General features: G+C 36.1%; 1 protein-coding gene and 1 long non-coding RNA gene across 2 annotated transcripts; both read left to right on the top strand.

The window, feature by feature from the left end:
* Positions 1-881: 881 nt before the first annotated feature.
* On the top strand, positions 882-2604 carry LOC103479932 (uncharacterized). Its single transcript, XR_014084358.1, has 4 exons — positions 882-1454; positions 1707-1832; positions 1982-2083; positions 2432-2604. It is a non-coding gene; the product is annotated as an uncharacterized LOC103479932 (long non-coding RNA).
* A 4553-nt stretch (positions 2605-7157) lies between these two features.
* Positions 7158-15067, top strand: rabggtb (Rab geranylgeranyltransferase subunit beta). The gene is made up of 9 exons (XM_081598481.1): positions 7158-7261; positions 8312-8419; positions 9210-9407; positions 9869-9974; positions 10367-10419; positions 11415-11525; positions 11675-11800; positions 12621-12770; positions 13551-15067. The coding sequence occupies exons 1-9, from the start codon at positions 7259-7261 to the stop codon at positions 13689-13691; spliced, it is 996 nt and encodes a 331-aa protein (XP_081454607.1). The 5' UTR covers positions 7158-7258; the 3' UTR covers positions 13692-15067.
* The last annotated feature ends 11655 nt before the right edge of the window (positions 15068-26722 follow it).

The raw sequence follows: 26722 nt of genomic DNA, 5'->3' as shown, positions 1-26722 counted from the left end.
GTAAAAGCAATATGAAATTTAGAAACAGTGCAGACGACGGCTGATAACTGAAATTTATACAGACCTGAGAAACAGTACAATGGTGTATATTAAGGAACAAGTGTCCTTACCTTTCATGTGGGCCCCACACCAGAGTACTGTTCCGGAAAGCCTGCGCCTGAACGGCCAGTCCAATCTCTGCTCATGTGTCAACACAAAACCATCCTCTGCTACCAACTGTTGGGAATGGAAATCCCAATCGATGAATCATAATTTGTATTGACACGCGGAGCATAAAATCAGCCAAGAAAAGCATTCAGACTTTAATTATTTTATTCACTTTCAGCGCTGAAAGGAGACGCTTTTACCATTACATTCGAGAAGAACTTCTGAAAAGGTCTGTGCAGCGTCTGAAGAGAAGGAGGAGGGTAGCTGATTATATGGACTGAAGACACTCCCTGAAATCTCACCATGTCTCTGTGGCCTGGGAAAACGTTTCTTTTTCGTGAGAAATGGACCTTGGTGTCTAACAGAATCAAACATGTAACTCTTTACTATGGGCCCTTTGTCTAACAGCGTGTGACTCTTTCTCGACCTTGGTAAAGCGTCTCAACAATAGTAAATGATTAATTTATATATTAATATTATTAACTATTATTATTATTAAATATAGAATTAGCTTAATAAAATTAATCTTTTGTTTTATTCATTTCTACTGTCTTCCCTGATTGAAATGAAAGCTAAAATGGCTTTCATCCGAGGTTATGAAAATGGAATAAAAATGATCAAATTACATTAAATATACAAATTATATAAGTAAGAATTTAAAAAGATAAATATCAGTATGTCAAAATACTTTATGTAGAAAATGAAAAACAAAGCTGACTGAAGATTGACTTGGGTTTTTTTCTCCTTTTCAGTCCTCAATGGAGACGGGAACCACCGTCTAATTAATACAGTCAGGAATGCATTCCCCACATTGCGGGAGCTGACAGGTGGAGCTGCTCAGCGCCTACCCAGAGCTTATAAGCTCCTACCCATAGCTGCTCGGTTTCTATACAGACCTACTCAGTTTCTATACAGACCTACTCAGTTTCTATACAGACCTACTCAGTTTCTATACAGACCTACTCAGTTTCTATACAGAACTGAACATCTGCCACCCAGAACTGATGAGCCACCCAGAACTGATGAGCCACCCAGAACTGATGAGCCACCCAGAACTGATCAGCTGCCACCCAGAACTGATCAGCTGCCACCCAGAACTGAACATCTGCCACCCAGAACTGATCAGCTGCCACCCAGAACTGAACATCTGCCACCCAGAACTGATCAGCTGCCACCCAGAACTGATCAGCTGCCACCCAGAACTGAACATCTGCCACCCAGAACTGAACATCTGCCACCCAGAACTGAACATCTGCCACCCAGAACTGATCAGCTGCCACCCAGAACTGATCAGCTGCCACCTAGAGGTGATCGGATTATCTAATCTTTTAACATAAATTATTTTTTCACCTTCCTTTGTTGTTGATGAAAAAATATTGGATATGATTAGAAAAACGATTTCAACAAATGATCGTAATAAAAGTCTCACAGATCTATAAATGGTGATAAAGTTGATCTTTAACTTTGAACTGCCTTATTGCTGAAAATGTGTTATATAAATAAAATGACATTACCTTTTGAAATTAAAGAATAACTTCAGCTTCTGTTCATGTTTCTAGTGCTAAGACTTTGGAGAAATGGGATACGTTTCCCTCTGGGAACAGGCCCACTCAGTTTCCTTAATGTGTTCGTCAAACCGGTGGATCTGACCTCTGAACATATTCAGTTCAATGTTGGCTTGTCAGGTGAGTTCAGATGGACCTCATCTTTATACTTTTCATTTTGCTGTAGAGGAAAATAATAAATAAAATAATATCCTGATCCACATTGAGCTTAGCTTTAATGTTTAGAAACAAAATAACATCGGGTTGTGTTTATTTCTGTTTCTCTTCAGTTTCAGTTCTGCCTTTTCCTCTCACTCTGGGTTCGGTTGGCCGTGACATCAACTTGGTGAACCGACCCTTTGGACTTTTTCAAGCCAGAGTTGACTTCGCACGTGAGTTCAGATTGTCTAAACCTTTTGGACTTTAATTTCTGTTTTCCGTCATCCATGCTGGTTGAGGAGGAATACTTTGTTAAACAAAGACATATATATCCAGACAAAGTAATTACATTTAATAAAAATAAATGTAAGAACACATTATAGAATTAAATTGTCTTCAGTTAAAGCTGCTCAAAAATGTTAAGAGGTTTTTGACGAATCTTTCATATTTTAAATTTTTTTATAAAACAATTTTCTTAATGTGACATTTTTTAATTTATTAGTGTATTTATTTTTGCTAGATGTGTTCAGATTCAAAACCGTGGATGAAAAACCGAGTCCTCATATCTGTCTCCTCTACAGGTCTCTCCTTCGAGGACGGAGAAATCAGAGTCTATTTTCCAGTGACGATTCGTTTTCAGAGGGACTAGAAATATGACCAGCCTGCTGCAGAAGGTGAGGATGGAAATAGAGCTTAAACCAGGGAAATGGTTTAAACCAAATGTTCAAGTCAAAAGTATTTACAGGTCAAAATAATAATAATAATAATAATAATAATAATAATAATAATAATAATAATAATAATAATAATAATAATAATAATAATGCAAAGATTAAAATGGAAGCAAGCAACAAAAGATTTTATTCTTTGATTTTTTTTTTGTAGAAAGGGAATGTTATTCATTGTAGATCCAAAACTTTAGAACTTTAGAACGATTTGACACATCATTTTCTGTCTAATAATAATAATAATAATAATAATAATAATAATAATAATAATAATAATAATAATAAATCAAATAATTTTGGGTTTAATTGAGCAAATTTATCCTGTTACAAGAAAAAGATTTGCATTATTGTCTTTCAAAACACTTGCCATATCTAGCCAAGTTTAATAAATTAAATAAAAGCTGATTTAGGAACAGCAAAAGTAGTTTTTTCAGTAAAAGTCTAAACGGATTATAAAAGCTTGGTAAATACTTTGTGTTGTACTTAACATATTCTATTGTAAGGAAATAAAATAGATTATTATTTTACTCTGATTACAAATAAAAAGTTTGTATCTGCACCTGTGATGGACAGGCTGAATCTGTATCATTCCTGAATTGCAGTTGGGAGCCACACAAAATCACTCCAAGGGCCACAAATGGCCCTCGGGCCGCACTTTGACTCCCCTGGTTTAAGCTGTCTTTGTGTTCAGACTACCATACTTTATGGGATCATATTTTGTAACCTGACATGGTGAAGAAAAGCTAAAACTTGATTAAAGAGCAGAACTTTAAGTGGTTCTTAATCGGTCACATTTGAGGTCTTAGGAGACAAAACGCTTCATGAAAACAGTCAACATGACTCTTGTATCAGGATACAGTGACTTACAAAAGTATTTAATCCCCTTTCGCTTTTCCACATGTTGCCATATTACAAACACAGACATATTTCATTGGAATTTAAAGTAAAAACAAAGCAAATTGTTATACATTTGTAAAGTAGAAAATTATACATGATTCAAAAGATTTTTTACAAATGAAAAACTGAAAATCTGATATGAATAAGTTTTCAACCCCCTGACTCCACAGAGTCGGGGGGGGGGGGGGGGTTGCTGTAACTACAGCTTCGGGTCTTTAGGTTTTGTCTCTAGCAGCTTTGCTAGAGACAATATTTTAGTGACAAAAATATTTGCCCATTCTTCTTTGCAAAACAACTAAAGCCCAGTCAGATTAGTTGGAGAAAGTTTGAGAACAGCAGTTTTCAGGTCTTGCCACAGATTCTCGATTGGGTTCAGGTCTGGACTTTGACTGGGCCATTCTAACACATGAATATGTTTTGTTTAAAACCATTCCATTGCAGCCCTGGCTTTATGTTCAGGGTTGCTGTCCTGCTGTAAGGTGAGTAGATGCCAACAGGTTTTCTTCCCTGTATTTGGCTCCGTCCATCTTCCCATCAACTCTGACCATCTTCCCTGTCTCTGCTGAAGAGAGTTACCCCCCAGAGCATGATACTGCCACCACCATATCTGACAGTGGGGATGGTGGATTCAAAGTAGTTATTAGTACTCTGCTGCACATAGTGTTTTGCCTTTTGATCAAAACGTTTAATTTTGATCTGTTCTGAACAAAGCTCCTTCTTCCACATGTTTGCTGTCCAACATGGCTTCTGGAAAACTGCAAACAGGACTTTTTATGGTTTCCTTTAAACTATGACTTTATGCCACATTTCCACAAAGGTCACATTTGAACAATGATGACTATTAGTTGTCCTGTGGACAGATTCCCCAACCTGAGCTATGAATCTCTGCAGTTGGACCAGAGTCACCATGGGTCTTTTGGCTACATCTCTGATCAGAGCTCTTTAGGTGGACAGTCTTGTCTTGTCTTGGTAGGTTTAAAAGTCGCCTTGATAGGGGACTTTTCTCCTTTCGTGTTCAGCGTCTTTAAATCCTGATGAGGAACTCGAAAGTTATTCACCGAGACCATTCACACCCCATGCACTTCTTCTCACACTTTCTTTGACTTTACAAACAAAAGATTGACGGAGCTACACAAAGAAGGGCATTGTTGAGAAATGGAGCCACTCTCTTTCCACTTTTGGATGGTGACATCTCTCTGAGATGTCCAAAGCTTAGGAATTTTTTTTTTTAGCTTAAACCTGCTAAAATATTCTCCACAACTTTCTCCCTGACCTGACTGGTGTGTTCCTTAAACTTCATGATCCTGTTTGCTCCTCAGGATTCTCTTACCCAACATCTGAGATTAGATAACACACACAGCTGGACTCCATTTAGTCATCAGACAACTTCTGAAGTCAATCAGAGAAAAGGGGGCTGAAATCTTTTGCACACCGCACTTTTTAGTTTTTATTTGAAAAAAAAAATCATGCTTTGAATCATGCATAATTTTCTTTCTACTTTTTAAAAAAATTCCAATGAAATACAAAAATATTGATGTTTGTGGGTGTACTATGACAAAACATGGAAATGGTATGAATGATTTTGCAAGTAACTTTATATGGGTTAGTTTTCACAGTAAAGTCGGACCTTTTTGTCATTTTGGGGGGTTTCAAACAAATACAACATGTGAAAACAGCAAAATATCACTTATTCTAACAACCCTTTGTAGGACAAGTCCTACTTCTGTATCACACTTCCCACTGTTAAATTCCATTCATTAAACTTTGTTTCTGCAGTTTAATCCCACTTCAAAGTTGTTTTCTTTGTGGATCTTAATTTTCAACCACCACATAAAGGGAGATGGATTCACATTTTCAGAATTATTGTAATAATAATTGTAGATATTGCCACATGTAATATAGTTGCCTAATTTCTTTCTACATATGGCTGAGAGAATAAACTAAACTTTGTTTTCTTTTTCGGGGTGTCCTACAGGTGAAACTTTTTCCAACATCATCAATGTTGCATCACATCTTGGTTTTTATATCAGAAAAACAACTTAGGAATGTTTCCATCTTCAAATGTCTTAAAGCGCCTTCTTATTATACATGAGGGGTTGACAGTTAATCAGGATGAACAAAATGTTTTTTGTTAATTATTGCAACAAGGTTTATGTTTAGGCCAATGATTTTCTCAATACAGGATTCTCTTTGTATATTATGGCTGCAGGAAACAAATGTGTAACTTTAACATGTAACATTTGACATGTTTGATATGCTGTAACTCTATTGACGGTCAGTCCTCTGAAAGAATGCTGTACTTGATCAAAGTATTCAATAAAAGTATTCAATAAAAGCATTTCAAACATCAAACCAAGTTATTTGTGTTCTTATCCAAAAGCTTATGAAAAATCTGTGCTTTTGTAATATGTTGTTTTTGTTTAAAAACATTTGCATGAAAATGGGAACTTTTTAGTCCATGGGCCAGACCATTTTTTGTCCATTTCAGGGTGGCAAAGTCTATCAATATTTTTTGAAAAGATACATGTCTCTAGTTAATATTTTGGTATGATAGTCCTTCCAAAATGGTAGCTGAGTCATGGTTATCATCTCATGAAGTAAACAACCCCTTTGGAAAAATTTTGTTTTTTGAGACTCGTGTATCTCTTGTTTAGGGTCATGGTATGGGCATTTGTCAAAGGTCTATAATGCAATATTTGGTATCACTCTTGGCTTTCATTTGAATCAGGTTTTGAGTCTCTCTGACCAACACAGAGGTCATTAGAGGTCGTTAAACCAACAATAATACACATTTTTCCACACCTTTTGACCAAACTAGATAAATTTATTTCATCCCAGTGGTATCCAGGGACATCAGGGACACAAGAGTTCATGACTAAAATACTCAACAGACTCTAATGAATCAGAAAATGTATGATATACCTACACTGTCTGCCTATGGGAGGCGATTATGAGCTGTAATTTGAAGTTACAGACTTGGGCTATAACCTTAACTGGTGTATATGTTGGGGGTTTGGTGGGGGGTTGTTTAGCGTGCCTCTTGTGTCTAGTTTGTTAGTTATAAAACAGTTAATCAGTAATAGAAATGTACACTTACATAGACTTTAGGATTTTTATCAGATTTTGTGAGCATTTCCATCATGGGCTACACAATAGTAGCTCATGATGGCCACATAGAGACACAGCAGAATGAGGGAGAATACCACCCTCATTAAATGACAAATTCTGAGGTAAAAATAAAAAAATGATTATTTTCAGATGCTTAGCCTACTATGAGTACTTACTTATGAGTACTACTTACTTTCCACAAAATATCATGCCTTTATTATTATATTACTAATTATTGTTTATATTTGAGCACTGTAATATCACTGTATTAAAATACACATATTTATTTTCATCTATGCTCAATATAATATTTATATTTTAAACCCCTGAAAGGTTTCTAATTGTAACCCATAATTTCCCATGATGTTTTTCAGTAAATATTGAATCTTTGCCTCTCCCAGACTGTGGATAAACCAAGAAAACAAAGAAAACTGCCAGTGAAGAAAAGGGAAGGGTTTTAGCTTTTCAAGAAAAGCAATAATGAAATTAAAGGACCAAATAATGCAAATTTAATGGAAAAAAATATACTTTTGCTTTTCTCTGCCAATCTCACAAAAATCCAGCAGGTGGCGATAAGACCTTCGTTAGTAATCCCAAGAAGGAGAAGAAGAAGAAGAAGAAGAAGGAGAAGAAGAACGGAAGGACGATCATGCTACAAAGCTAATAGTGTCAATAATGGTAATCATTTTTCAACATACACGCTATGTTTTACAAAAATAACATTAAAATATCAATCTGCTTACATGTTATATTAACATTGCCGTAAACCTCATAGTTACTCTGATAGCAGCTAGCATCGGTGTTAGCATTTAGCGGCTAGTCAACAAGAGACGTTTTAATGCTTTTATACAAGCCCTGGTGTTTTAAGATGCTGTGCTTTGTGATGCTGTGGCCTCTTTGCGCAGGGATGTTTCACATTAGCGGACAGCGGATTAAATCGGGATTTTTCGGATGCCTTGGCATAATTAAACCTGAATTCGGTTTCACAAAATCAGTAACTCATAAATTTACCATAGTAATGTATTCTGTGAAGTGGGTCTGCTCCAGTCCAGGATGACAGCCGGTTCTGGAACTTTATCTGTTCAGTCAACGGCCAGAAACTAATGTTTTCTTATCTGATTGGGTCTTTTTAAAAGCATCTTGCTTTACAATACCACTTACTCATTTTGGTATTCAATTAATTATTATCATTACTTTAACATTTTAAGGTTAGAAATTGTTCATTTTGAAACGAAACATTTGGACTCTTGTTACCATGTTAATTGTGTTTCTGAAGACTACTGTTCCAGTTTGACAGAAAGGCCTTTAATAGACCATTGCAGTGAGGAGGTTAGAGAAATGACTGATAAAGAAATAAATGTATCATTGTAATCAAGTCAATCGATCCGCTATTGTTGCATCCGTTTTTTTTATCGAGTATGATGTGCTTCAATTCTTCATAATCCTCAATTAAAACATGTTGTTTTTTTGGTGAATGGTTTGGCGTACGCAATTTATCTAGTGCAGCTTCAGTGAATCTGTGATCGATCTCATTGTTGAAGAAATCTGTGGATGCTCCTTCACCTGACTCAACGTACCTGCTTCTCCTGAGCCTGGTTTGGACTTTGTGAAACAGATAAAACCAGGATGAACTGATGGCCCTATTGTCAAGCCTGAGTTTATCGCTTATCCTGGATTTCAGAATCCTCTGATACAACCCTCTGTTCTTGTTTTGTGTTTTTATGTCAGAGTGCTCAACTAAAAGATGTCATCATCAAGCCTGACGCTCCCAGCTTTCTGCTGCTGGACAAACATGCAGATTACATCGCAGCCTATGGCTCCAAGAAGGATGACTATGTGAGTAAAACCTGTTTACACCCAGACCACAACTGGAAACTGCCCAGAAAGTTGTCAGTCACATTCATATACGTTGATATTTATTATTTTAATCAGTCAGGAATATCCACAAACATAGAAAACTTAGTTTTCAACTTTCATGACATCTAAGATCACATAGGGATCCCCAGAACCAAACATAAAGCAGTTATTCAGCTTGTATGCATCACAAACCTGGAACAAACTGCCAGAAAACTGCAAAGCTGCTGAATCACAGTTCTTTTAAATCAAAGTGAAAACCCCACCTGGTTAGAGTTGCTTTTGAACCATAATAAATGAAACATTTACCAACTTTTTGATATGTAATGATCAGACTTGGGTAGTAATTAGCTACATTTACTTAATCACGTTTATTTGAGTAATTTTTGGGGGGAAAAATTACATTTAGGAGTGTTTCTACTACACTGTATTTTTTACTTCTACTTGAATAATTTTTATTATAAAGCATTTCTACTCTTGAGTAAAATTGATGTATTTTCTACCCACTGAATGAAAAACAAAAATGTTTTAACCAAATATTCACCAGATACAGACACACACCTGCAGGTTTTGTTAAAGTTTCCTAAGTGTTTTACTGAAAAGAAACTGATCTATACAAATGAACTTGATTTAGTTCGAAACTAGGGAAAGAAAAACAACAACTACCTCTTATTAACCTGATCAATGCCTGGGCTGATCAGGCATTCATCAGGCCAGATCAAAGCCTGATCTTCTGATGTTTCAGTTGAACTAACTCTGTTGAACCAACCAGGAGTACACGCTGTCGGAGTACCTGAGGATGAGCGGCATCTACTGGGGGCTGACGGTGATGGACCTGATGGACCAGCTGCACCGGATGAACCGCCAGGAGATTGTAGATTTCATCAAAGCCTGTCAGCACGAGTGTGGCGGCATCAGCGCCAGCATCGGACACGACCCTCACCTGCTCTACACCCTCAGCGCCGTCCAGGTGAATCCTGATGGACTTTCACTCTGAACTTAATCATATTTGCTGATCTGTTTGGATCCTCTGTAATTATTTTGTTGTAACAAAGAGCTGTTTTATCAGGTTTTTCTTTTAGTTTAGATCAGAGGTGTCCAAAATATGACTACTCATCCCCTGATCACAAGTCAAGAATGGTAAAGATTTGACCAACAAAATGGAAAGCAATTAATGACCCTAAGAATTTGGAACTTATCAGTTTTTCTTTTAATAAGGCAACAGTTTGAAGCTCTTTTTATGTTTTAGATCTTCATCGATTTACACATTTAATAAAAAATGGTTTAATGTTGAGAAAGTAAAACTGAAAAAATCACAAACTATTTCTTCTTTCATCCATTTTGTGTCCCAGCAGTAATCTAAATTAGCCAGTTTTTTGGGGGTAAACAGTTTGTCCCCCCTGGTTCAGACCGACTGTCTCTGTCTCTCAGATCTTGTGCCTGTATGACAGTTTGGACGCCCTCGATGTGGACAAAGTGGTGGAATACGTGAAGGGGCTTCAGCAGGAGGACGGCTCGTTTGCAGGAGACAAATGGGGTAACAAATATCTAATATAAGTTATTATTCAGATCATGATCAGCTCGTATTTTAATCTTATAATTTGTAAACCTTATAATAACCTTATAATTTGAAAACGTGAACGATCTGAATTGCTGGATTTCCTTCAGTGCTTCTTTTACTGCTTTGTGTCATTGTGTCAATTTTCAAATAAATGTGTTTTTGTGTGAGGGTTTTTGTGTTTTTAAAATGTTCACTTATTTGTTTTTATTTCTTTTTATGGGGAAAAATAGGCAAAATAGTAACTAAAAAGCTGTAATGTTGCCTTTAAAGTTTGGAATTAAAAATGTCAGTAAATAAAGTGTCAATGTTTTTATTACATGGATTTTACTGTAAGGTCAACATTTATAAGACTTTTTCTGTCTTTTCAGGAGAAATCGACACGCGGTTTTCGTTCTGTGCTGTTGCTACGCTGGCATTGCTGGTATGTTTGGTTTTATTTTGGTCCAGTTTTGAGAAAAAAAAATCTTCATAATCATGTTTAGAAGCAACTAATGCAGGAAATATAAAATAGCTGCATTGTAAAGTTTTGAAGGTTCTGTATTTATTAAAATAATCTCTATTTGTCAGTCAGTGCTGTTTTGTTTTTAAAGAAATAAACATCTAAAAACTAAACAGTTAATTGTTTCTTGAAATGAAGTACAGTGAACGTATCCCGTCTTGTTTCACACTTAAATGTTTTCTGATAATTAATGGAAACCTGAATACATTTTGAAAAAAAGAATTTTTTTATTTTTTTTTGTCATTTTATGCAAAACAACCTTGAAATCTAATTTTATTAATTTTTACTATCTGTGTAAACACATTAATCTTTACTAAAGGAAGAAATGCTTAACGCCAGATCTAGCTTTCGCTACTTTCCATCTGTAAATTTAATCCGTCCAACGTGAATTAAATGAGCCAATCACACCAAACATTGTTTTAATTAAATCATAATCATTTACACATCACTACATTCTGCATAGATACTGTCAAACATGGTGGTGGCTGTACGATGCTCTGGGCTTGTTTAGCTGCTTCAATGTAACCGTGACGTTTGATCCATCTCTGGATCCTTAAAAAGAAAAATATTCAAATGTTTTGAAGTGGCCTAGTCAAAGTCTAGATGTGGCATCAACCTAAACTGACTTTTCATGCTTAGAAACCTTCCATGTGTTTCGGTCTAAATTCTTCCACCAGTTAAAAATCTGACCAATGAATTCTCAGGTTTACATTTTTATCAATTATTAAACTAAATCATTTATTATCAACAGTTTGTATTTGCTCAGGTTACCTTTGATATTTAAATTTGTTCAGAACATTTAAAGTGTGACCAAAGAAGAAGCAGAAACTTTATAAATTAGCAGTTTTGTACGGCAGCTGAACATGAACAGGCTAGTTAGCGTTAGCTTGTCCTGATCCGTCTCCGTCCTCGCTCAGGGAAAGATGGACACGATAAACGTTGACCGAGCCGTGGAGTTCGTCTTGTCTTGCATGAACTTCGACGGAGGTTTCGGCTGCAGGCCGGGCTCAGAGTCTCACGCGGGTCAGGTGAGTTCACACCTGGACACTTTTAAAACTTCGCCCTTTATAACCAAAACAAATCAAAGTCTCTGCTGATACATGCTTTAAATTAAAATGTGAGAACTGAGAGGCTGTTGGTCGCAGAATGAATCCATTTATCTGTGTTTGTCCATCAGATTTACTGCTGCACCGGTTTCCTGTCGCTCACCGGTCAGCTGCACCAGCTCAACGCCGACCTGCTGGGCTGGTGGCTCTGCGAGAGGCAGCTGCCGTCCGGAGGCCTCAACGGGCGACCCGAGAAGGTTTGTGCCCTTCAGATGAACTTTCTCTGCTCGTTAGAGTCATAAGGCAAAAATAAGGCATTTAAATGTACCTGAGCACATTTAAAAAAGGGGATTATTACAGGTTTGTTGTTGTTCTTTAATGTTTATTAAGGTTTTTGAGTTTGGATTAATCAGATATCTTGAATCAAATTAACAGAAAATGCAGAAACTTGTCCTTTTTTTATTAAAAACAAAGTCAATATGAAACTATCAGTGTTGTTTGATATCTTCCCTTTTTTCATCTAATCTTAGGCAAAATATGTTTATTTGTAAGTACAGTTTATTATTTAAGATGCTAGTCAGCTGCTTCCAGTTTTAAGGATACTACATTGTTGCCATGGTTACACTTTATAACTGTCTGATGGTAACAAAGTAAGAGCAGAAATCCTCCCAGCTGCACGGCGTCAAAAACCTGTGGGAATAATTTACCCAAAAATGAACCAAAATCTAGAAACTGAACAAATCAGATCCAACCAAGTAGATAAACTCCAACAAGCTGCTGGATTCTAGATTTATAAATCTGGTTCAGAAACCAACATTTATACCTCAACATCTCTTACAGTATTATTCTCAGTTCACATTAGTAAAAAAAATGTTAAAAATGAACAAACTTAAAAATATTTTTCCCTGTTTAAGACCAAAAACGGAGCCACTGAAGAACCTTAACTCTCTTTATCGACTTTTTCTCTGCATCAGTCAAGAGGCGTGTTGATCTAAAATGATATTTCCTGTAGCGAAGTTTCAGCTCAGATGTTTGCGATCACAGCTGGTCGTTCAGACAAACCTCCGTCTCTCTCAGCTTCCAGACGTTTGCTACTCTTGGTGGGTCCTGGCGTCTCTGAAAATCATCGGCAGGATTCACTGGATCGACAAAGCCAAGCTGCAGCGCTTCATCCTGGCCTGCCAGGACGAGGAGACGGGAGGATTCGCCGACCGGCCGGGAGACATGGTGAGGAAAACGACTTCCTGCTGCTGATGATGATGATGCTGCTGCTGAAGCTTCACGCTCTCAATTTATGTTCCTGTTTTATACAGCACCTTTTGAAAGCATTGCCCCTTTAAAGGTTTCTTCTTTATTTTTACTTTGTTGTCACATAAAATAACCTGAATAAACACAAAATGCAGTTTTTCAATTGAAAAGAGTAAAACTAACTTCAGAAAAAGATTTATCTACTAAATCATGAATAAACAGCAACTAGACACCAAATTAGTTCAGTTTTACTAAATACTTGGGCTGCAACTAGTGATTATTTTAATAATTGATTATTCTGTCAGTTATTCTGACGATTAATTGATTAATTGAATAAGAACATTGACATATTTTGAAGATCTTTTTATTTAACTACTTAAATGTTTTTAAACAATATTAGAAAGGCATACAAAAATTCAAGTAAATAACTAAATTCATTTTAAATAAGAAAATGAATATTGTCTAAAATGCAAAAGCATTCATTTAGTGTTTGCTTGATTATTCGTAGAAAAGTCAGGTACAGTTTATTGCTGATCTGTTGGTCATGTGATCAGAACTGGTCCTAATCTCCTCCACAGTGACGTTAATCACCAGTTAACAGATTTTACAGCCATTTTGGGTTTGGATGGGCATGTTATGTTTCCTCAAACCATCAAAATCGGCTGAAACCTTGAAAAAATGAAAGACATTGTTGATAATCAACATTGAAGGATTTCATTGTGCATCGGCGGTTTGACCTCTTGACCCCTCCTCTTGCAGGTGGATCCGTTCCACACTCTGTTTGGTGTGGCGGGCCTCTCGCTCCTCGGCGACGAGGCGATCAAGCCGGTGAATCCCGTCCTGTGTATGCCGGAGGACGTCCTGCAGAGGGTCGGCCTGCAGCCCGACCTCCTCAGCTAGCGCCCCTTAGCCAACGCATCATCATCATCATCATCATCATCACGATGAACTGAAACGCTGCTCCGCCCCCAGCCTGAGTCATTACCACTACAGCTGCTCCCTGGATGCAGATGGAGAACCGCTGCTCTGCTTTTCATCCATCTGTGTTTGGAAGAAACCGTCAGAAAATGACATTCCTTCGTTTCTCAAGCCGTTTTTAGGAGGAAAACCTGGAAATTTCACTCATTTCCTCGCATTGCAGCCACAAACTTCACTGCAGTTTATTGGGATTTTTTTGTGATGGATCCACTGGAAGTACTCCATAGTTTGTGAAGTAGAAGGAAAATGTTACATTTTTACAAATAAACAAATTAAAAATGTCCAAAGTTGATGTTATTCATCCTTTTATCAGCCTAGAGTTTAGTTATGGATGTCAGGATGACCTGAACACCACATGTTGCTCTTCTCAGGCTTTTATTTGTGAAAAATATTTACAAGTTTCACAATTATGTCTTTCTTTGTATCGATCTAAAACACAAAATCTCAATAAATACTTAGTAGTTTTTGGTTGAAATGTAAAAACATGAACATATTTTGAGGGGCTTCTACTACGACTGCAACGATTATTTTAGTTATCGATTAATCGATTGTTCTGACGATTAATCGGATAGTAAAACTGCCACATTCTGCAGAATTTTTAAAGTGTTTAATCATTATAAATCATTGATCAGAATTTATTAACAGTTAATTGTTTATTTAAATGGTAGTTTAATCACAATTATTCCAACAATCACTTATAGTGATTAGTCAATTCAACTGATCATGATTAATTGTCTCAATAACAGATTAATCACAATTATTTATTTCAATAACGATTATTTAAATAATCGATTAATCGTTCCAGCTCTCGTTTCTGCCCCCCAAACCAAAAATGTTTTCCAGTTTCATCATAAAAGAATTTGAGTTTCTTTACAGGAAAAGAAAAAATGTCAGAAGATTCAGTTTGTTGTGCTCAGTAATGAAACGGCCTATTTAAAGTAAGAGCGTGTCTGTGGAGTCGCTGCACACCGTTTTATGTCTCCATCACACCAACGTGAGCGAAGCTGCTTTGATTTTAACTAAATGTTATGTTTGATGTTCCAGTATTTATTGAAACCTGTCGCTCTGCAGGAAAATGTTCACTCAACAGATTCTTCAGTTTCGCTCCACATCCGTAAATCACTGTCAGTAATAACTGCTGAGTGTGTTTTGTTATAAAGCTTTATGAACGAACATCAGTGTTTTAATGTCCGAATCCAAACTAAAAACTATGATTTGCTAAATTAACAGTTACTATAGAAATAGTTTGTTTATAAAAGGGTTACTATGTTTTAATAAATTAAAATCAATTAAAAAGATATTTTTGTTTCTCACTTCTTCATTTGATGCCTTTAAAAAAATCTTTGTTTACAGAATATTTCACAACAGTTTATAAAATCTGCACTGATTTCTGACTAAAGCCAAACTATTTCCATTATTTATTTTTTATTCTTAAGATCATCTAACTATATTTTTACCCCGATTGAATTGAAATAATTCAAATAGTCATTAATAAAATGTACAGCTTAGAAGGATTTTTTTATTTTGCAGTTTTCAGCTGTGAAATTGAATCATTTCATCTAAGATTTAATTCCATTCATCCATCCATTTTCTTTCACCCTTGTCCCTCAGTGGGGTCAGGAGGGTTGCTGGTGCCCATCTCCAGCTAACGTTCCGGGCGAGAGGCGGGGTCACCCTGGACAGGTCGCCAGTCTGTCGCAGGGCAACACAGAGACACACAACCATGCACACACACACTCACACCTAGGGGCAATTTAGATGGACCAATTAACCTGACAGTCATGTTTTTGGACTGTGGGAGGAAACCGGAGTACCCGGAGAAAACCCACCATGCACAGGGAGAACATGCAAACTCCATGCAGAAAGACCGGGGCCGGGAATCGAACCCAGAACCTTCTTGCTGCAAGGCAACAGCTCTACCAACTGCACCACTGTGCAGCCCCAATTTTTAATTCCTTGATACGTTAAACGTTTAAAGTCCATTTTGATTGGTTGATCCTGAGTAAACAACTGCAGAAGCATTTAAACATTTTGTCATGAAGTTGAAAGTATTGTGAATGTTGTTTTTAAAATTCTGCCATTAATGTGACATTATTTAATCTATCAAACTAAAACAGGCAGGAGTTTATTACAACAAACAAAAGTGATGTTTTTTGGAAGGAGTTCTGTAAAAATTAAAAAAAAATAAAAATCTGTTATTTGTTTGCAACGTTTTGGCAGAAAATTAGCTCCATGAAGGAGATTTTTGATATTTTGAGTGGAAAAGAAACCCTGCATCTTCATATTAGAGGCTTTAGCTGCTGCTTACCACTAGATGGCAGCATCGTCCTTTAAACAGACTTTTAGTTAATTTAATCACATTACATTTATTGTTTGACGTCTAAAAGCAAAAAAACTTCAAATAAGGAATAAAACCGGTATGTTGTTGGAATAATGAGCTTAATCTGGAGATTTTATCTGTTAATGTTTTTAAAATCATAGTAAATTAACCGAAAAAAAGAATGAATGTTATTAATATTAAATTAATATCTAATATTTGGCTCAGTATTGAGCGACAGAGTGAAGCTGCTTTTGCACTGAAAAAACACAAAATCTTACCAAGAATTTTCTAGTGCAAATTTCAGTAACATTTTATTTGAAGGGTTGAGCATAAGACTGACATGACACTGACAAACATGACATGACACTGTCATAAACATGACATGACACTGTCATAAACCTGACATGACACTGTCATAAACATGACATGACACTGTCATAAACATGACATGACACCATCATAAACATGACATGACACTGTCATAAACATGACATGACACTGTCATGATCATCAATAAGTCTTTATGAATGTTTATGACTGTTGTCATGAAGTGTCAATAATGACACTTTTAATGCAAAGTTGCATTAAAAGTCCATTAAAAATGCCAACTTTGCATAATTTTGTAAATTGATAATTTAATGCAAAATTGATATTTTTAATGGACTTTTAATGCAACTTTTAGAGCAACTTTGCATTAAAAGTGTCATTATTGACCGAATGACACTTCATGACAACAGTCATAAACATTCATTAAGACTTATTGATGTTCATGACAGATGTCATGTCATGTTTATGACAGTGTCATGTCAGTCTTATGCACAACCCTTCAAATAAAATGTTACCCAAATTCCTTATGTTTGAAATAAGACAAAACTAACAACTTGTCAGTAAGACATAGCAGCTTGTTTTCAGTCTGCTTAATATTGATGAAAACGTCTAGTTACACTGGCAAATAAATTCCTTTATAACAAGATATTTTTCCATGTTATCAGTGAAATAATCTACTATTGGAACTGAAACTTTTTCATCAATATAAAGGAATAATTCCTGAAATATTATCTGTAAGTTAGTTTTGTCTTATTTGAAATGTGTTATGATATCTGAGCTACACTGAAAAAAAGGAAAACATGAGGACCTCTGTTAGAAGTGATCAAATTAAGTTTATCCAAGTAAAAATATCAAGTGTCTTAAATAACTTTGACAAACTTAATTTGATTAAATCTCGCAAATTAGCTGAATTTTTAAAAGTTTGAGCTCTGTTGTCTTTTTTCAGTGTAACTAGACCAAAAACACTTTCTAAGGTTTTGCAGAGTTTTTATGCAGATTGTTTCTCTTCCTCTGTAGCAATTTGGCAGGAAGTCATCATGGCTGCATCTCCATCTGCTGGCGTGTGATTTGTGACTCGTGTCTCGGCTGCCAGGAGGAATCAGCGCTGTGGTGTGGATGCATCGCCTCCTCTGTGGCTCTCGGGGGCCTCCTGGGGCCCCGCGGACTGGCAGCTCAGTGATCTGCTGCGCGGCGTGCATCACCGTCCCTGTGGGGTTGGAACGGCATGATGGAGGAGTTTCTGTCCGGCTCTCAGTGGCAGCCTGTCAGAGGATCCCAGTCGTGCTCTGGGAGAGTTTCTGCATTCAGCACTGAACGGGTCAGACAGCTGCACAGGAAACTTTTTCAATTAAATGGAATATTACTAAGTTCTTGTTTGAGATTTCTAATGTTAAACAATAAATCAATGGGTTTTGGTTAATAAATGAATATTGTTAAAGACAAAAAGTATAGTACTTGGTTCAAACAAGCATACAGAAAAGGATGGGGGCCACTGAAAAAAAAAAAACAGAAAAGGAAATCTGACTTTTTCTTCCCAAAAAGATTAAAAGCAAAATTCTGAGAAAAAAGTAAAAAAATAAAAAAGATTTAAGAGAATGGTCAGAATTCTGAGATCAACATCAGAATTTTGAGATTAATGTCAAATGTCAGAAAAAAATCTGAATTTTGAGAAAAATCTCAGAATTCTGAGATTAAAGTCAGAATTCTTTGAAAACAAGTCAACATTTTGAGAAAAGTCACATTTGTGAGATTAATGTCAAAATTCTAAAAAAAAAACAACCTGAATTTTGAAAAAAAAAAAAAAAATCTGAATTCTGAGATTAAAGTCAGAATTCATATCTCTTCAATATATGAAATAATATTTTAGAATAATTTTGTTAGAGCCCTGCGACAGACTGACGACCTGTCCAGGGTGACCCCGCCTCTCGCCCAGCTGGAGAGGCACCAGCAACCCTCCCGACCCCACTGAGGGACATGCGTGTCAGAAAATGGATGGATGGATTTTTGTTAGATGTATCTAAGTGTTTTGTTTATAATTCTGCTTGATTCCTGTAACGTCTCTTTAAGTTTTTAGAAAAGCGTAAATATGATCCAAAGCTGTTTGGGTCAATAAATAAGACACTCATAAAGGACGTCGTATAGCTGAGCCACTGTTTGGATAACAAACTGTCTTGGTTTTTCCCTTATTTGATTTGATTAAGCCTGAAATAAGAACTTTAATTATTTCTGAGCTTCAATATCGTCAGACAATATGAGCAAAGGAAAAAATATAAAATACTTCCATAAACTTAAACTGAAACAGAAAAAAGCAGCCCATTAAGCATTGAATCATTCTGCAGGACAAGTACAAATACCATTAGTTCACATTTTATAGTTTAATATAAATTACATTATCTACATTTTGTATTGACTGTAATTAATTTTTATACGCATGCTAAATCTGCCATATATTTGAATGATTTTAATGATTTCTAATGTATGTTGTGTGTTTTTAAAGGAAGAGTAGCTGGGTGTAAAGCCCAGCAATAAACAGTTATTTATTATTTAATCTATTTATGCAGAAAAGGGCCTGGCAGTCTGGAAATGCCACTGCTGCTGGTCTATGCATCGGTTTTTATTCCACAGCTCCGTCTGAGTAATTAGAGGCAGGTGATTCTCTCCTCCTCGTGACGGAGATGAGGACGGCCCCCTGCAGTGCAGCTGAGATAGGAAAATCACACTTTCCCGGGAACAATCTCTAACAGTTGGCTTCAGAATGTCAGACAAATAATGACGTGATAGCACAAGCTGTACGGAAAATCATTATCACCACTCACTAATGGGACGGCGGCGAGAAGTCTGCAATGTTCTCATATGGCTTGAAAAGACACACTGTCTTGTTTTTGGTTTGCATTTGTCATTGTAATTTATCTCTTTTTTCAATCAGAAACTCCCATCTTTTAAGTTTTAAAATGCACAAATATTCTCCTTGTTTGCTAAGATCTCTTTTCAGTGTTTAAGTCCAGACTGAAAACGTGTTTATTTTCCCTGCAAAACCAGTAAAAAAAAGAGAAGATTCACGTTTTTGGATAATCGCTGCAGCTGAATTTAAATGTCTTGGTTTCTGTTCCTGATAACTTTAGAATTGTCTTATTATTTTTACCTAGGTAAATTTTATTTTTTGTTTTATAATTTATCTGCCTGTGAAGTCAATGTGCTGCTTTTACTTGACTGACACTCAGAAGTTGTAACTTTTTTACTTCTGGGTTCAAATTATGACTCCAGTATATTAGAAAAAACATTTATTGCGATACATCAGTTTATAATTGCGATTATGATATTGATTTTGATTAACCTGGTTTTCCTTACCATTTTTTTCTTGTTCTCCTATTATAGTTTCGACACCATGTTTTGTGTCCATCTGTTTATCTGGGATCGAGTTGCCGTGGTAACAGATAAAAACAAGAAGGAAACGCAGACATCACTCGCTTTGCGTTCATGAGTTATTCTCCCTAATATTCCCACATAGATGAACTTTGTTCTGTTTCCTGAGGTTTCTGTCACTTATCGCCTCCCAAACAGTTATAAGCCAGTGAGTTTCCATCATTCCTTGTCAGATTATTTCATTTTCCTATTTGTAATTAAATATACATTTACACTAATTTTATGTTGCACTCACGAAACAGACAAGAGTTCTTCTTCAGTTTTGGAAACTTTATTCGCGCCAGACTGCGTGTATCTTTTTGTAATTGTTCTCTCAGATGCACAGAAACAAAACCGTCACAAAGTTTCTTCTTCCAGTCGCTTCCAGAGCTACAACTTTACAACTTTACAACTGAGTAAAGTTGTAAAGTTGACGCTACTTACGCTACAAAACAGTGATGTGGCAAACAGCTCAGACTCTCCAAAACCCCCAAAGCCTCATACACTTAGCTCATACACTTATAAAGAGTGTTTGATCCATAACTTAAAAAAATTCATAATTAAAATTAATAATTTTAATAATAAAATAGCTACAACTCAAATGTGATTTTTATTTTTTGTGTATCCGACTTTTCACGGTAGTCTGAACGACCCAATTCCGATCTTTTTACTCATAGAAAAAGTAAATCTGATTTGTGTCACCTTCATAAATGTTATTAAATCGGATACTCGTCTGGTTTCAACCGTCATGTCGCGTTCTTTCTTACTTTTACGTCATTAATGTGAGTCATGCGTCATAATTCTGCGCCAGAAGAAGCCAGGCGCGGTTAATCAGGACGGAAACGATGGCTGAAAATTATAATTATGAACTTATTAAAGTTGTAAAAATACTCCTAGAAGTAAACAGAAGTAAATGTAACTAGTTGCCAATCAACTCTGCACGTCAGAACAGAAAACCATCAACAAATTCAAGTTCAATTATGCTGAAAGCAGTTTAGCTACAGTTAGCATGCTAATCACGTATTTTGTGCTAGCTGCAGCTAGCATGTATGCAGCTTCTCTTGCTACATGGGATTTCCCTGCTGCAAAGTGAACCTGAGTTCTGTATGAATCTCGGTGTTTATTTAGCTGACGGACGGGCAGCAGTAATCTGCGTGGCCCCTCCGTTTCGTTTCTGGGCAGAGACAAAACGACACGTCCTGGTTGTTAGGCTACCGAGAAACCCCACCGGCGCTCATTAGCGGGGAAGAGACAGATGAAGAGGACGACGCGGAGAAGGAAGTGTGAGGAAAAGAAGCAAGGAGGAGACAGATGGATGGATCACAGCCCTCGACTCTCAGTCATGTTTGTTTGCATAGAAAGCAGCAGCGCATTCTCCTCCCCGTCTTCCTCCGGGTCCTGTCATCCTTGCGCTGTCTCTCAGCGCAAACTACCGCGGATGAGTCCACAGGCACAACCGGCATCCACAGCAACACGTGCAGTTTAAAGGAACCTTTGCATACAGATTGTTGTTATTACCATCTTGTTGCTATTCTCCACCACCATCTGAAACCAAGGACTGACTTTGTGCTGTGAAGTAAATCAGACACGGTTGTTTTGTTTACATTTATTTCACAATTCACCTCACGTTAACCCTGAAATGGACAGACACTAAGAGCCCGCTGCGCGGAACCCCGTGGGAAACCTCCTGGTTATTCAACGCATTATGGATTTCTGAACTCTTCCTGAGTTGAAACATTAGTATTGTCTCTAAATTAATATGAACTTGTTTTCTTTGCATTGTTTGAGCTCTGGAAGCTCTTCTTCTTTTTCATCATTATGATAATTTCTCATTTTCTGCAAATACATTTTTTGCTTGGAATTTCGGAGACATGTTGAAAGTAGTTTATAGAATAAAAGAACAAAGTTCATTTTACTCAAATATAAGAGTAAAATCAGAGAAACTGATCAATTTAAGTAGTGTCTTAGTTTTTCATGAATCAATGTGATTTTTCATGACACATTTTCATAATTTTCTTAAAGACCTTTATTTTAAACTTTAGGGTTTGTATCCCCCAGAACACACTGCCCATTTGTGGTTTAAACATATTTGCATATTTCTAATAAGTTATTAAACAACTTTTATATTATTGTAAGCAATGAATCTACCATGTATGTTTTGCATTTTAATAATAAACAATACCACAAATCAGCGTCAATTCATTTTATGTATCAGGAAGTAGTGAATGTCTCAAGTCAGTTTAAAAAAATTAAGTTCAACCCAATCCTCCATGTAGCGACAGTGGAAAGGAAAAACTTTTAACAGGAAGAAACCTCCAACAGAAGCAGAGCCGTATACTTCAAGCATCAATCTGCCACCACCCTTAGAAACGCTGCAACACCCTGAATACATATATAATATACAGTTAATTAAAAATAATCCACATTTCAGGGTAAAATAAAGCTTAAGATCGATTTAAATAGTACTTTTAATGACTCAAAGAAAATCTAAGAGTAACTATTCCTCTTTCGTACCCCTAACTGGGAAACGTGACATTTCATGTCTTATCTAAGCTGTTTAAATTTAAATTTTTTTTAAAATTCAAAAATATATATTTAAGCCCTCTTGGAGGATGGCATTTAAAAAAAAAACATTTCTGGATTTTCTACTCACTGAATGAAAAACATGTTTTAACCCTAAATTCATCAGACAGACACACACCTGCAGTTTTTTATTGAAAGAAACTGATTTGGAAACATTTTCTTTTGCCTGACTTTGTTAATTTTTTGTTATTTATATTAATTATTGCCATTTTGGTGTTTAAAATACCAAAGATTTCCACTTAACCTTTTTACTTTGGTCCGTCTTAAAAAGTTAGTTTTGTCTTATTTCAAAGATATTTGCACCTTCTAGACTAAAATTCTTGGTAAGATTTTGTGTTTTTGAAGCGTAAAGTAGATATTACATTCATACAGTTGATTAATAAAACCCTTGAGAGCGGAAATAGAGAAAACCTGCAGCAGATGAAGAGGTGGAGATCGAATCAGTCGCTGCTGATCGGCTTCAGCCCGATTCCCTCTCAGTCATCCGGGTGTTGATGTTCAAAAGGCCATATGGTGATTAGATTTTAATTTCTGCTTCTTCTCAGCAGCGACGGAGACGAATCTGTCAGAGATGATTCATCTTCATGAACAAAAACAAACTGCTTTGTTTTTCTCTCCTGTGTTTAGATTGTGATTCTGCTGCAGAAAGCTGCTTCATGTTGCTGCTGAAATGCGAAACCAAACAATTTTAACAAACTTAAAATACAAATAAATAGCTGCTTCTGTGTGTGATGAGTTTGTCTTAAAAATATTGAAGATATTTTCACATTTATATAAAAACAGTTTTGATTTGATTGGTAAAATAATATTTAAAAGCAGAAAACTAAAATTTCCACTGAATTTCCACAACAAAATACAATATTAGAAGTACTTTTTGATTTTTAGGTTTTAAACTATGTGAGTCTTCATTTTATTTTATTTTTTACATAATTTTCTACAAATGTCTAGATCCCACAGAAGAAATTGTGTCTATCCTTTTCTACTTTTCTTTTTTTTAACAAAGGTTTACAATAGAGGTGTGCCGATCGATCGGCCACTGATCATAATCGGTCGATTTCCATGAAAAAGTGTATGATCGGTGATCGGCGATCATTGGCTCTTGTTGCCGATACCGATCACCTGCATCTCATTTCTCAGCCTGTCTGTGCAGCTGGTCTCCTCTTTCCTTCACACTGCACAAACGCGCAGCAACAAATCCTAAGCGATGTGGAACTATAACGCACTGAGTGAATGGGGAAGTTTGCGTGTTGTGGCGGAAAATTGAAGCACGTCAAAATGCATCAACACAACGAATCTTATAAAAACAATGCCATATTGGGGGGGTTTAGCTACATCGAGGCTCACTGCAGTAAAAATGACATATGGAGGATCAGATAGCAGGTAAAGCAGCGCGCAGCTACAAACACTCACCCGGATTAGCATGACGGTCATAAAGCTAAACAAATAACCCGCAAAATTATTTAAGTCTTTGAGCTGCGATGTAAGACGCTAGTTCTGCTCTCGCTGTTGAACCGCTGCTATGCGCTACAGGTAGTAATATTTCACAGACGGAGCGCCGCTTCTGCTCCACCTGGTAGTGACTCTCACACCGAACCTCTGCTTAAAGCTGCAGCATCTAATCTAAAAAATACATTTTACATACGTATTAAAACTTTCGCTGTCCTAACATGAGACACATAATATCTAAAAAAATAATCGATCTCCTCCCTGTTCTCCATAATTACTCTGCTCAGTCAGAAATAGCCAATCAGAGCTAGCAGTAATCAGCTAGCCGCCATGCTAACAGGAAGTTTTGATTCAGTAACTCTGGATTGTTTATTGTAATGGATCCTATTTTTGCCTTTGAATGTTAGGTTTTATACTTGAATTTTTTGGGCAATGTTGAGAGGTTTTATTTTGACTCTTTGCATTATTTAGCCTCTTCAGAGCCTCCATATGTTATCAGTCTGTTAAAGATAGTATTATTGATAGCAGTACAATTTGCACAATGCCTGTTTTGTTTAGTTTTCTTCTTGGAAAAAGTTATTAAAAACAAGTTTTTGTCTAAATTAAGGTGAATTCATGGTTCCTTTTTCCACATAATGTAACCGGTAGTGTTTATGATAAAATAAAAATTATGTGATCGGTATTGGTGATCGGTATCGGTGATCGGCCCTCATGGGTGATCAGAATCGGCAGGAAAAAACCTGATCGGCACATCTCTAGTTTACATAACTAAAAATAGAAATAGAACAATGGTTCTTTAAAAATGACTATAGTAGAAATGATTTTTCCCCTAAAAGGATTTGTGGCTCTAAACAGGTTCTATTTCTCTGGGCTGAGCGTTGCAGGCTGCAGGTTCTTCTTGAGTCTACAGGCCACATAAAATCTTATGGAGCACCAGATTTGGCCCCCATACCATCAGTTTGACACGTGTGTTCAACAGTTTATTATGACGTCATCCTGGCAACTCGGTTTGCAAAGTGAAATATTTTACATGAATTAATTACATGAGCCATAACAAGACCCCTCCTGATTATTAAGTCATTGTCCCGTTACCTAGCAACCAAAGCGGAGCTCCTCCCACTTCGTTACTAGAAGATTTTGGTTGGTCAGTTGTTTTTACCCATGTTTATGCTGCATAATGGCTGCTGAAAAAGGCAAGTCTTTTTTGTTGTTGACTTAACATCCAGAAACCACATGCTGCATTATTCTTGGTTGTGCAGGAGGCTCCACTTCTGCTTTTCAAAGATGTACAGTTGTATAATTAGGCATCTGTTTGTAGCCATTTTCATGTGTGAGTGTAAACACTGAGTTTGCCAGCAGTAGATTATTTAGATTTAAAATGACAAGATGTCATAAAACAGCTCAAAATAGGCAGAAGACCCCTCCTGATTTTAATCAGACTAAAATCTGATCATCTAAGAATGATTTTGTGTAAAAACTATAATGAATTTACCAATCCTAACCTGTTTAAAGAAGCTAAGGGTCTCCTTACATTTATGAACTAATAAGGAAAGAAGTTACTTTTTCACACAGTGAATCATTCAGATCATTTTTTTAATATTAATGAAGGAAATACTCATTTGAAATCTGGAGTTTTGATCTACTTTGGTTATATTTGTCACATTCATGGTTACATTGATGCTCATGCGAGTAAGTAGTTGAACTTATTGGATATTTTTACCAAAAAATTAAAATACGAACATCTGAGAAATTTTAAGCTTTGTGTTTTTTATTTACCTATTTATCTCTCCTTGGTAGCCAATAACCGATAAACCAATAACTTTCTTCTTCAAGTTATTGGTTTTGTGGCATAATATAGAGGTTTAATGCATAAGTTGCAGTTTATGAATTTATGTCTTAAACCTATATTATGGCATCTCAATGGGATATTCAAGCTTAATTAAATACAATAATATGATTTTAGTCTCTAAAAGTTTAATGAAAATATTATGTAAAAAAGAAAAATCATCTCATCTCTGTCTTCAGTCAGAGGCTTCTTCAGATTCGCTGTAATACAGACTGCTACAGGAGGTTTTTTTTCTCAACTAATAAGAGTAACATTTCATTTTTCTTTTGGATCAATAAAGTATTTTAGAAGTAAATTGAATCCACTTTATAAGCGACTTTGACAAAAAACAACTTTAATAAATTGACTATAAAAGAAAAAGTTTTTTACCTGATGACAGAAATTTGTGAAATTATTCACGTTCCCATTATTTTCTATTTTTACCATTTCAAGGTGTTTTGGAGAACATTTCTCTTTATCTTATTAAGGAAAAGTCATTTTCAAATTATAAAAATTGATCACAGATTATATTTCTTTCAGCATCTCTGGATCAAATTCAAAACAAGTAAAGTGAAAACCATTTTTCCACTGCTCTAATACTTATATTGAACACTGATTGGTTATTTCAACAACCTTCTGAACTGTTTGTGCTCCTGCTGCCGTTTTACTCATTCTGCTCTTCACAGTCGATGCAAATGTTGTGTTACGCAGTGAAACTTTGTTGTGCAGAGCAATAATCCAGCTCCACTTCCAATATGAACCTCGGTGTAATTTATCTTCAAAATGTCACTGCTGCAGGATAATTTAAATGTCTTTATAGGATCAAATTTACATAATGCAGTGCAATGCAATATTTCAGCTCTCAGTGGACCACAGTGCTGTTTTGTATTTTAGAGCGAGATTATTAGTTAGATGTTGACAAACTGCGCAAAATCACACAAAAACTAAACAAAAACAAACATTAATCAAAATATTTATTTTACCTCTTTATAACAGAAACTATAGAACAAATCCTCCATTTACTGTTTTCTTTGTTTTTACCGCATTATG

Source organism: Poecilia reticulata, chromosome 17 (assembly GCF_904066995.2).
Source record: "Poecilia reticulata chromosome 17, P_reticulata-male-v2, whole genome shotgun sequence".
In the NCBI taxonomy this organism is placed as follows: domain Eukaryota; kingdom Metazoa; phylum Chordata; class Actinopteri; order Cyprinodontiformes; family Poeciliidae; genus Poecilia; species Poecilia reticulata.
Note: the sequence above shows the minus strand (reverse complement) of the source record. Positions and strands in the feature narration are given on the sequence as shown.

Excerpts from the sequence above, each read along its gene's own strand:
- rabggtb (XM_081598481.1), top strand. Across the intron at positions 10,420-11,414 it reads TTGCTACGCTGGCATTGCTG|GGAAAGATGGACACGATAAA; the intron begins GTATGTTTGGTT and ends GTCCTCGCTCAG. Across the intron at positions 12,771-13,550 it reads CCGACCGGCCGGGAGACATG|GTGGATCCGTTCCACACTCT; the intron begins GTGAGGAAAACG and ends CTCCTCTTGCAG.